The sequence below is a fragment of the Taudactylus pleione genome, unplaced genomic scaffold (assembly GCF_031769625.1).
Source record: "Taudactylus pleione unplaced genomic scaffold, aTauple2 ptg000181l, whole genome shotgun sequence".
In the NCBI taxonomy this organism is placed as follows: Eukaryota; Metazoa; Chordata; class Amphibia; order Anura; family Myobatrachidae; genus Taudactylus; species Taudactylus pleione.
In genome coordinates this window covers 4,428,831-4,441,645 of record NW_028284583.1, presented here as the reverse complement: position 1 = coordinate 4,441,645, position 12,815 = coordinate 4,428,831, and the positions used below count along the sequence as shown (strand labels likewise).

Sequence of the window (12,815 nt, the reverse complement as noted above, 5' to 3'; positions counted from 1 at the left end):
AACTCCATGAGAGTTCTAAAGCTAATTATCTCCATTGAATTTTTACGCTTAATGAATAGGCCCCTGTTACTGAAGACATTAAAACTATGAAAGAACACATATGGAATTATGTTGTAAACAAAAAAGTGTTAAACAAATCAAAATATGTTTTATATTTTAGATTCCTCAAAGTAGCCCCATTTTGCTTTGATGACAGCTTTGCACATTCTTGGCATTCTCTCAATCAGCTTCATGAGGTATTGTCCTGGAATGGTTTTGAATTAACAGGTGTGCCTGGTCAAGAGTCAATCTGTGGAATTACTTGCCTACTTAATGTGTTTGAGACCATCAGTTGTATTGTGCAGAGGTAGAGTTAGTACACAGTGGACATCACTGTTTGACTACTGTTGTAATCCATATTATGGCACCAACCACTCCACTCAGTAAAGAGAAACGACAGTCCATCGTTACTTCAAGACATGAAGGTCAGTTGATACGGAAAATTTCAAGAACTTTGAATGTATCCTCAAGTGCAGTTGCAAAAACCATCAAACACTATGATGAAACTGGCTCTTATGAGGACTGCCCCAGGAAAGGAAGACTAAAGCTGCATACACACACGATTGAGTTAATGAACGATTTTAGTAAACTATTTTCTACCTTGAAAAAATGAACTAAAATCATTTACTAAAGTTGTTCATTTACTATGTTCATTTAAATGTAATGAACGAGTTTTATGAACTACAAACGATTTTTGCATATTAATGGTGCGTACACACTGGGCGATAAAGTGGATGACTGAACGATAACGATATCGTTCAGTCGTCCACTTTATCGTCCATTTTTAACACCAAAAAGATGAACGATGACGACGACGCGCGTTCCCGCGGGTCGTTCGTCATCATTGGGCTGACATGCAGGCCAACCTGACGATTTTGTCAGGTTGCTGCATGTCAGGGAATGGGGGAGAGAGCCTGGCGCTGAACGATATCGTTAATGAACGACATTGAGCACAGCCTGCCGGGGACAACACTACACGATATAGCTCAGGGAGCATATCGTGTAGTGTGTACCCACCATAACTTAATGAAAATCGTTGACAAGTCTGACTGAACTACAAACTACAAACGTGAATGCGCATGAATAATCGTTCATCGTTTGACTCAGAAAATGAACGATTTTGTTAAACGATATCGTTCAAAAAATCGTGTGTGTGTATGCACACAACGATTAGTACGGGTGGGGTGCTTGTGAAATTAATCTTGGGGATAACCCTGAAAGTGGTGAAAGTATTTTTTAATACTAAAATAAAATCAATATCAACTCATAAAGCCTACAGCATTACCCATCTGCCGAAACAGGGAAGGTGTAGCGTGCAGCTGAAAACTAATCACATTTTCAGGTACACGCAAGTAGCATCATTTATGTTTGTGTGTTAATGATTGAGGGGCGTCTCTCTGCACTACAGCTAGGAACTTCTCAGCACGGTGCGTGTTACCAGGCCGGACATGCCCACGGTGCACAGGACAGAACTTCCGCCTCCTAGGTACGCCGCGCAGTTACCTAGCAGCTGAGCCGCCATCATCGTGGGACGGGACCAGTGTTTTTAACGATGTACAGACAAAATTTCCGCTCTCCGAGCCCCTCCAAGCCCGGCGGCGGCGAAGGGAGTCCTGGGGCGTTCCGCAGCCCCCCGCCAGTCCAATGCCCCGGGGGCCCCATGCTTCCTCCGCCGCTGCCGGGATGGGGCTACGGGAGCCCGCACACGCCGAGCTACGGGCAGAGGCCTCCCAGGCCGGGTGGCAGCGGCCAGTCTTCGCCCTCTCACATCCCATATGGGTGTAGGTATGGCGGCCAGTCCCCGGGTCACACCCCGCCCCAGAGAGGCAGCCCTCGCTATAACACGTCCCCGTACGGCAAGTCTCCCGGAGGAGGAAACCCGCAGCACTACCCGCAGCAGCAGCAGCACCGGGGCCACCGCTCTCCCAGGCCGCCCATGCACTACCAGGTAATAGGGAGGGAGGCAGGAGGCACTCTGCGCCTCACCCCACACTAACCAGCCCCATACTACTCACTGGGGCAGTGTAGCTGCTATGAGCAGGCACATATAATAAAACAAGTATTTTGTAACATTTGAAAAATGATAAATGCACAGTGTGGCCACAATATAGGTATAATGCGTAGTTACAGTGTGTTAGGGCACATTACATGATGGGATCTGTGTGTTGCTGTGAAGGTAGACGATCCCTTATCACATAATATCCACGTACCGTATATTGACACACAATGTAATGCCTATTTATCCTGCATGTGCTACACTTAGGGCTCGATTCAACGTGAGTTGAATAGTGCCAGGAATGAGCTCCCGGAGCTATTCAATTCAGTGCGCTGTTAAGCCTGACTAAGGATTTCTTCTTGTGCGAGCAAAAATCAGACAACGCTCCTGGCACGATGCTGTGTTTTCTGTCCTTAACGCAGCAGAAAACCAGGCAGTTAAGTTGGAGAATGCCGGTTCTTGCGACTAAACACCATGTTTAGGGCTTGAGAACGAGCATTCTCTGACCTAACAGCATGCTGAATTGAATAGCTCTGGGAGCTCCCTCTCGGCGCTGTTCGATTCGTGTTGATTTGAGCCCTTAGAAAGTGTTTCTGCAAAGTGTTTTAATCAGGAAAAACAGGTTCAGGAACTGGGGGTGGAGCTATAGAAAAACATATATAGTACTTGGAAAATGAGGCACTCAAATGGGCTCACCCACGGTCTTCAGTTCTGCATCCCTAAAGTTTCACACTGAGGGGAATTCAATTGTGTTTTGCGCTAATTAGTGGGTCCCTCCGTTCAGGTGTGAAATGATAAAAAAATAAACTTATAAAAATATATTTTATAATATAAAAATCCTGAGAAAAACAGGGTAGGGTTGGAATGTGTACTAAAAGAAAACAATAATGCCTAATCCACATAAAGATTGTTGACTGAATAAAGCCTGGTACACACCTTTTCGATTACAGACTGATATGGTAAAACTCTCCCGATCAGCCGTGCAGTCAGTCCCCAGTGTGAACCTCTGTGAGCTGCATACACACTGTGCAGACATAGCACAGTGTGTACAGTCGGGAGGTTGAACCGATAAATATTAAACAGTACATAAAATGCAACCTCCCAATCCCGACCGTTGCAGGAGCGTTAAAAGCCTTTTATCGGCTAACGCTCCTGCATCGGGACAGCGTACCTGCCTATACAATACATCTTCCGTTCTCTCTATATTGAAAGAACGGCCCGACTATTGTATAGGTGTGTACCCAGCTTAAGAGGCAATAACAATGTTGATAGTATATGAAAAAAAACTAAATTCAATTAATAAGCAGAAGGGAATATTGCTTTCTTACAAAGGGTGATGTTCCCGAGTCAGAAATAAATAGACATTTGCCAGGAATTAAAAGCAACATTTGTTTCAAAGCTGTCTCATAATTTGTGCCTGAGAAGCTGGTGTTATTTCTGGTTTCGGAGACCTGACAGTGAATATTTCTTAGGGAAATCTGAATCCCCGGCTGTCTGATGCTTTGAGAACCAATCCTCTATGCAAAAATTGTATATTGTAATCATATATTGTGATGTATAGTAATACCTCTGATGTGGGTTGGACTACTAACATAAATGTTTTTGACGGAGACCGAACTTTTTCAGATATTTTTGTTTGTAGTAACATTGGATTTTATAAGTAGCTCTAAGATAGGAGAGTAATTCTATCTAACCATAAGTCACCTTTATCCATACCGCACAATTCATTGAGAAAAATCAAAAATTTATTTTGTTTATTGTCTTCTATTTATTTTAATTGATAAAATAAAAGTTTGTTTTAATTCAATTAAAGATACACATGAGTGCCCCCAACCAATAGTAGTCTTTCTCTCTCCACAAATATAAAAATCCTGGTTTGAGGTGCCTAGACTGCTGTCTGGGTGCGCCATGTAGGACTTTAGATGGGTTTAGCCATTTTACATGGCTAAACCCGGTCTATTTGGATGCGATAATTAATGGGCGCCCTGAACAACTGAATGGCTGTCAGGCTCCCTTTTAATTATAATGGTGCAGAAAACAATTGTATTCCCCCCCCCCCCCTGTATATCCACACCTTGCATTAATCAGATTTATTGTTACCCTAACTATGTTTGCCTTAAAATGTAGCATTTAAACATACCAAGCTATCTTGACACGTGAAATTATAAGTACATGGATTCAAGATGTTATTAAATGTTGTTTAGTCCCAGATTTAGCAACGCATGATATTCTTATTACTCTTTACTAATTTTAAATGGTGCTCCAACCAATTAGCTCCTATCATTTTTCAAATACATGACAGTTAAGCTGGGTACACACTAGGTCGAAGGGTCCGCCGTTCTATTTAATGATTGGTAAGTGTATACACACTTACCAATTTGTTTGCCTGATGTGCCGGGCTTGACAGTTTAAATGGGCGGGCATTTAAAATTGCTCGCCCAGTTGAGCTGTCACTTACCTCCAGTCCCGCAGCATGTGAATGGGCGATTGGTGGTTGGCCCGTACACACCAGCAGATGACCGGCCATCTGCCATGCTACATGGCAGATCGGATATGTCTGTGAACAATGTCGTTCAGACATATCCGCTGTACACCCGGCGATGCACTAAAGATATATCGCCCGTCCAGTGGAATGGCCGGTCTATCTATCAGTGTGTATCCAGCTTTAGGAGCTGATTGGTTGGAGCACAATTGAAGATTAGTAATGAGTGATATCAAGAATATCACATCTAGGACTTGATATGGAAAAAAAAACTGTTACTAGTTTCTAATTTTTTAGTAACACTGCTATGTGTTCATGTCATTAGAAAGTTCATCTTCTCAAACTGTTTCTTCATTCCTAAATATGATATTTAATATATCTGCTTGTATTATTTGGAGAGACCTGAGTGCCGCCCTGTGTGTATATTTACATGTATGCACATATATATATTTTAGTGTGTGTGTGTATACAGTGGAGCCAAAAGGTATTTGGACAGCCACCGATTGCGCAAGTTGTTGCACTTTAAAAGATGAGAGGTCTGTAATTTCCATCATAGGTACACTCCAACTGTGAGAGACAGAATCGGAGCCAAAAATTCCGGAAATCACATTGTATGATTTTTAAACAATTTATTTGTATATTCTTGCGGAAAATAAATATTTGGACAATCAAAAATTTTAATTAAATACTTTGTAAAGTAACCTCGTTTGGTAATTACAGAGGTCAAACATTTCCTGTAATTCCTGACCAGGTTTGCACACACTGCAGCAGGTATTTTGGCCCACTCTTCAATGCAGATCTTCTCTAGATGTGTCATGTTTTAGGGCTGTCGCCGGGCAACACGGACTTTCAACTCCCTCCACAGATTTTCTATTAGTCTGGAGACTGGCTAGGCCAATCCAGGACCTTGAAATGCTTCTTACGGAGCCACTCCTTAGTTGCCCGGGCGGTGTGTTTGGGGTCATTGACATGCTGGAAGACCCAGCCACGTTGCATCTTCAATGCTCTTACTGAGGGAAGGAGGTTTTTCCCCAAAATGTCACGATACATGGCCCCATTCATCCTCTCAGTAATACGGATCAGTCGTCTTGTCTCCTTTGCAGAAAAGCATCCCCAAAGCATGATGTCTCTACCCCCATGCTTCACAGTGGGTATGGTGTTTTTGGGATGCCACTCATCATTCTTCTCCCTCCAAACACAGCGTGTGGAGCTTATACCAAAAAGTTCTATTTTGGTCTCATCTGAACACGTGACATTCTCGTCATCCTCCTCTGGATCATCCAGATGGTCACGGGCAAACTTTAGACTGGCCTGGACATGTGCTGCCTTAAGCAGGGGGACCTTTTGGGCGCTGCAGGATTTGAATCCATGACGACGTAGTGTGTTACTAATGGTAACCTTTGTGACTGTGTTTCCAGCTCTCTTGAGGTCATTGACCAGGTCCCCCCGTGTAGTTCTGGGCTGTTCCCTCACCGTTCTCAAGATCGACACCCCACTAGGTGAGCTCTTGCATGGAGCCCCAGGTCGAGGGAGATTTTCAGTGATCTTGTATTTCTTCCATTTTTTAATAATTGCGCCAACAGTTGATCTCTTCTCACCTAGCTCATCCCTGCCTTGTGCAGGTCTACAATTTTGTCCCTGGTGTCCTTAGACAGCTCTCTGGTCTTGGCCACGGTGGAGAGGTTGCAGTCTGACTGTTTGAGGGTGTGGACAGGTGTCTTTTATACAGTTAACCAGTTCAAACAGGTACCATTAATACAGGTAACGAGTGGAGGATAGATGAGCTTCCTAAAGAAGAAGCAACAGGTCTGTGAAAGCCAGAATTCTTGCTGGTTGGTAGCTGTCCAAATATTTTTTTCTGCAAGAATATACAAATAAATTGTTTAAAAATCATACAATGTGATTTCCGGAATTTTTTGTTCTGATTTTGTCTTTCACAGTTAAAGTGTACCTATGATGGAAATTACAGACCCCTCTCATCTTTTAAAGTGCAACAACTTGCACGATTGGTGGCTGTCCGAAATACTTTTTTGCCCCACTGTATGTGTGGAAAATATATATATATATATATTTTTTTTTTTTTTAGTCTATGCAATCGAGGCTCAAGTACTCAGCTTCCCACATAACTGGTCCAATTCCTGGACTTTTCCATTCAGGGTTGAATTCAATGGTGTTTTTTTTTCCAGCCGCAGCTCCCATCTATTCATTTCTTTGTGCCACTGGGACAGAATGCTACAGGCACCCATTACTTATTGCGGAAGTCGTGCCCAAATGCCCTGAGGTTAGCCAAGTAAAGCGGCTAAACCTTCTGGGCGCAGAATGGGCAGATTTCTGCTCGCCACCTCAGGAGGGTGTGAGCAGAAATAATGGCTGCACAAACAATTGATGGGAACTGTGGCAGCGCAAAAAACAATTGAACACCCCCTTAGTGCCAAGGTATTCTTTATGACAACATCATTGACTGACTTACCATGATCTACAGTTCTGTAACTCAGTAGGGGAGATATGTTTGGTGCAGCATAAGCAACATATTACTTCCATCCATACTCTGATTTAATATACATGCATATTTACTTTAGGGACAATGAACAAACTATAAAACCAATACATGATAAGGAATCTACAGGAGTAAATGGTATAACTGGGGGAAGGAGGTTGATCTCTATGCTGCGCTACCTGTGGTGTCCACTCAGCAGTGACATATGCAGCTTGGTGAAGATCGCAAGAAAATAGTGTGGACATTATTTTCTTGCAGTAATACTCGGGCTGTGTAATTCATTACCACGAAGGCTGATCAGCATATAGCACTTTCATACAATTTGGTGCTTGTTGTAATAGGCATAGAATGGGCAGCTTTACAAAAAAAAAAAAAAAAAAAGCCCAAACTGCTATTCTAGCAATAGTGGTGTTACTAAGAGTGGTAATACATAATTACCTTTTAAAAGTACTTTTGTGCAAAGACTATACTTGGTGGTAAGTCAGGGTGATGTTATAAATATAGGTGCGTTGTACAAGTGTTTTAACTTGTAGCCCTATCATTTTTGGGTTCTAATTATTTATATGGCGCCGCAAGTGTTCCGCAGCGCCTTACAAAGTACATAACCAAAAAAGTGACGTACAATACAATACAATACAATGCAGGACAAGGACTTGGATAATATACATTGGTGGCCATAACACCCAAATAAGCAACGGAGCATAAACAACCAAGTGTTAGGTGGCCTAGTAGTGGGTAAGAAGTAGATGAAAATAAAGTAAGGAGAAGCACAAGAGGGTAGAGGGCCCTGCTCGCAAGAGCTTACATTCTCAAGGGGAGGGGCAGACATAAAGGCATGATACAGATGGGGAAGACAGGGAGGAGGGAGCATGTAGCAGTAAGTTAGGATGAGAGCTGGAAAGCATTGATGAAGTAATGAGTCTTGAGAGCCCGTTTGAAGGATTGTGGAGAGTCTGATGGGGAGAGGGAGAGAGTTCCAAAGGTGGGGAGCAGCACGGGCAAAGTCTTGGAAGTAATCAGTTGGCATGAGAGGTGGCGTGTATTTGTTGAACGAAGAGGGCGGACAGGAGAGTGAAGGGAGATGAGGTCAGAGATGTAAATGGGAGAGGTGTGTGTGAGGGCTTTGTAAGCGAGTGAGAACCTTGAATTGGGTTCTGAAGGGGAAGGGGAGCCAGTGGAGGGCTTGTAAGAGAGGGGCGGCAGATGCAGAGCATTTGGAGAGAAAGTTGAGTCGAGCGGCAGCATTGAGGACAGACTGGAGAGGAGGGAGATGGGGAGGCCAGATAGGAGGAGGTTACAGTAATCCAGTCTGGAGATGACTAGTGAATGTATTAGGGTCTTAGTAGCATCCTGGCTGAGAAAGGGTCTGATCCTGGAAATATTTTTGAGATGGAAACGACAGGACTTCAAGAGGTTCTGGATATGCTGGTTTGAAGGAGAGGGATGAGTCCAGGGTAACTCCAAGACAGCGGACTTTGGGGCTAGAGGAGATAGTTGTGCCATCAATTGATAAATAGTGGGAAGTGAGGTTATGTGGGAGGGTGGGAAGATGATCATCTCAGTCATATTAAGTTTAAGAAATTGCTGGGACATCCAGGAAGAGATAGCAGAGAGACAGTTGGAGATGCGAGTGAGGATAGAGGGAGCGAATTCAGGGGAGGAAAGGTAGATGTGAGTATCATCAGCATAGAGATAATGGAGGTCAAAAGAGCTGATGAGTTCACCTAGAGAGGATGTATAGAGGGTGAAAAGGAGTTGTCCAAGAACAGAACCTTGGGGAACACCTACTGTGAGAATGTGTGGGAAAAGATAAGCCATGAGAGGAGACAGAGAAGGATAGGTCAGAGAGGTAGGAGGACAGCCAGGAGAGAGCGGTGTCACTTAGACCAAGGGAGTGAAGGATTTGCAGCAGGAGAGGGTGGTCCACAGTGTCAAAAGCAGCAGAAAGGTCAAGGATTATGAGCAGAGAGTGTAGTGGCCTTTGGATTTGGCAGCAAGGAGATCGTTGCTGACTTTAGTGAGGGCAGTTTCAGTGGAGTGGAGAGAACGGAAGCCAGACTGAAAGGGGTCAAGAAGGGAGTGGGAGGAAAGAAAGGTGGTATGGCGGTTGTAAATACGCTCAAGGAGCTTGGATGCATAAGGGAGGAGAGAGATGGGTCGGTAGTTGGCGAGAGTGTTGGGATCAAGGGTGGGTAGGTTTTTTTGAGAATGGGGGAGACAAGGGCATGTTTGAATGAAGCAGAAACAGTGCCAGAAGAGTGGGAGAGATTGAGGAGGTGGGCAAGATGGGAACAGGCACAAGGAGAGAGGTAACGGAGGAGACGTGAAGGGATAGGATCAAGGGGGGAGGTGGAAGAGGGGGGGGGACTGGATAAGGGTCATGACTTCCACTCCTGATACAGGGTAGAAGCATGTCAGTGTAGGTAAAATGGAAGGGGAGGGATGATCCGGGAAAGGAGGAGGTGTAGTGCTGGGGTACTGGTGGGAAATGATATCCTGATGTATGGAGTAAATTTTAGATGTAAAGTAGGTAGCAAAGTCAAGGGCAGAGAGCAAGGAGGGAAGGCGAGGAGGGGGTGGGCAGAGGAGGGAGTTCAGGGTGGTGAAGAGATGCTGGGGATTTGAGGACTGGGAGGGGGTGAGGTGCTTGAAATGACTGTTTAGAGAGGGAAAGGGTAGCACTGTATGAATCATTTTTGAAATGGAGAAAATCTGCCTTAGAGCGTGACCTTCTCCACTGCCGCTCGGCGGTTCGTGAACACTTTTGCAGATATCTGGTGCATTTGGAATGCCAGGGTTGAGGTGTGGATCTGTGAAGGTGAGTAGTGATTGACGGAGCAACAGAGTCAAAAGCAGAAGTAAGGGAGGCATTGTATAGGGAAGCAGCTTGTTCAGGGCAGGAGAGAGAGAGAGCAAAGGTGAGAGAAGCGAGTCAAGTTGGGAAGAATAGCCTCAATATTCCGCCTAGTGATAGTGGCCTTAGGAGGTAGAGGAGGGGAAGGAGAGAGGGATAAGTTAAAAGAGAGAAGCTGATGGTCAGAGAGGGGGAATTGGAATAATCAGAAAAGCGAATTCCCACTCACATGGGAGGGTGAGGAGGTCCATTGGGACCAAATGAGGATGTGAAGGTAAGGAGTTTGGAAGCAGAGGAATCAGTGGGGATATCAATTGGAATGTTGAAGTTTCCTAGGATAATGGAGGGAAGGTCTGAGGAGAGAAAGTGAGGGAGCCAGGAAGCAAAGTTGTCAAGTAATTTGGAGGGAGGGCCAGGGGGACGGTAAATGATAACTACTCTTAGGTGTACTGGTAGGAAGAGGCTGGTTCTAAGCTATATTGTTGTTATTGTTGTTCTAATTTGTATTACAGGCATAACAAAATTGCTTCAAACTATAACATAAATCCTACACTATTAACTTTATAGTATTAGACCATACAGGTGGATAGTTTTTGAGAACACTTCTGTACATTAATGTATGCTGAGGTTTGGAAAATATTCTCAAGATGTAATGTGTAATGTGCTCATTTTATATAAGTTAATTTCTCTATTTCACTGTCCTTTTAATGCGCCTAATAAATGGTATGCTTTGTGAATTAACCTGCAGATACTTATATAGGATATGGCTAGGGTGGCACACAATTCCATTTTCTGTTTTCACAATTTGAGCATAAAGAAAATGTAAAAGTACATTTACTTCTTTCTGCTCCTTTCACTATTTCATGATCCTCAGATTCATCCTTCCCTGAAGAAGTTACCAATCATCGTGTACATTTAGTTTGCTTAATCCCATTCACCTATGTATGTAAGATGTTCTGACCATAGTCTCATTGCAGTCCCGTCCCCCCCCCCCCCCCCAAAAAAAAGAAATATATAGATTTTTTATTTATTTTGACTTGTTTAATTTGTCTATATAAGTTTCTCTAAATTAAAGTAATTTGTATTATTCACAAGTTATGCTGCTATATTGCTGCACAAAATACAACAATCTTAAATGACTTTATTAAATGTGTCATGCCTCAGCCAGGTGGACTTTTTCTAATCCCATTTCTTCTGCTTCCGTATTAAAAAATAAAATTATGAACAGAAAACAAAGCTGAAGTCAATGCTGTGTGGCACTCAAGTTTTTATGTGTATAGGTTGCGGTTCTTTTTGCATTTTGTTTAGCAAAGGAGGAATCCCGAGGAATAATAAATAATAAGCGAAAGCAACAAATACACTTTTTTTTTTTTTGTGTGTGTGTATCTTTGTATTTTTTTTCTTTATAAACAATGTCTGTGCCAGAGGCCTGACTTTGTATTTTTCAGTACACCTTTGAAAACGGAAGGAAATTATCTTGAATCCTCTAGCAGTTTATTTATTATGTTTTTTATTTTTCTTTAAAAATAACCAGTTTGTGATGCGAGTTTGCTTGCACTTAACAATTAGAAATATAACTTTGCACAATTGCAGCCTTTGTCATTAATAAGGTTGTATTCACATGTTGTAAATTCTGCAATCATATATAGTTATTTTCTAACTTTTGGACACCATATATTGAATATTTCTTTACCTGATGATTTTCTTTCGAAGGGTTCACCCAGGACATCTACACCATTTGGTGCAGCGCATGGCAGAGAGAAAAGAGTGTCTAATGATGTGGAAAACTATTACAGACCTTCAATGCTTGAGGACCCCTGGGCTAACCTAAGGCCCTTATCCCTATCAGACATAGACCATCACAACAGCAATGAGCAAACAACATATACTGGTAAAAAAGGGCGGTATTTTAGTTAACTCCTAAAATCCAAAACGTCCGGGTACACTAAAACATGAGTTGGTCAAGGAAGCAAATCAGATACTTTTTTAATTTGAAAAAACAAATTCTCTTTTATCAGATTTATTTTTTTATCATACCAGATAATAACATCGTAAAATGTTTTGGAAGTCTAGAGCTGTTATAGACAGAATCAGAAAGTCCACCAGCAATGAAGAACAAGTTGTTCTATATACACCAGCATATGTTTTGTGACTTTTATACAGGTTTCAGATTTCAAGACTTGTCACCATTTTGCATCACTTAGGCTTATATTTAAAGCCTAATTTTTACTGTTTCTTCCATTTAATTGGATTTATTTTTAAGTAATTGAAATACAATATAGGTTTGTAAATAAGTTTATTCTACAAGTATATAATTTGTATGGAATATTCAGATAGTTTGTTTTATTCGAAGATGTTACTGTCAGTATATTTGTGGCCTGGTGTTTTTTTTTTCTTTTTCTTTTTTAAAGAGTAAGGTTCATCTATTTTTAATTAACCCAAGTGGTTTGCTTTACTAAAACAGGTTTCTATGAATATGTACGCAGTAATATTGATGAACATGGTAGAAGCCAAGTTTACAAGTTATTAAAAAAGTTTGTGTACATAACAGGTATTATGTTATGAAACAAGGTTTAAGTTGTGTACTTTATTTGAGATGTGTATAGTTATTGTGTTTAATTTGTTGTTTGGCTTTTTAATTTATAAAAAAAAAGAGTAAAAACGTATGCTCCTTTTTTATTAGTGCTGTAATTTAAAACTTAATTTTAAATCTGAAGAGCAAATGACCTCTAAAAATGAATCCTTATATTAAAACTCCAATGCAAGATGCATCTATTCAATAAAAGGGGTAATATGTATAGTGATACGTACCAACTGCTTCTGTAGAACTTTTTAGACAGGCCTGTTAAGTCTCGTGCAGATATAACCCCGATCCTATACACCATTAAATAGAAACACTGTAGCGAATTAATGACCGTTGACATTTAAGAATGGGTTTTGTAGAATC

General features: G+C 41.9%; 1 protein-coding gene across 1 annotated transcript; it reads left to right on the top strand.

The window, feature by feature from the left end:
* Positions 1–1,500: 1,500 nt before the first annotated feature.
* MPLKIP (M-phase specific PLK1 interacting protein) lies at positions 1,501–12,514 on the top strand. Its single transcript, XM_088476061.1, has 2 exons — positions 1,501–1,987; positions 11,582–12,514. Exons 1-2 carry the CDS (start codon positions 1,592–1,594, stop codon positions 11,783–11,785), a joined length of 600 nt encoding a protein of 199 aa, XP_088332187.1. The 5' UTR covers positions 1,501–1,591; the 3' UTR covers positions 11,786–12,514.
* The last annotated feature ends 301 nt before the right edge of the window (positions 12,515–12,815 follow it).

What these genes read in the sequence shown, in the direction of transcription:
- MPLKIP (XM_088476061.1), top strand. Translation starts at nt 1,592, where the DNA reads ATGTACAGACAAAATTTCCGCTCTCCGAGCCCCTCCAAGCCCGGCGGC. An exon ending in GGCCGCCCATGCACTACCAG is followed by an intron (nt 1,988 to 11,581) that starts GTAATAGGGAGG and finishes TTTCTTTCGAAG; the next exon opens with GGTTCACCCAGGACATCTAC.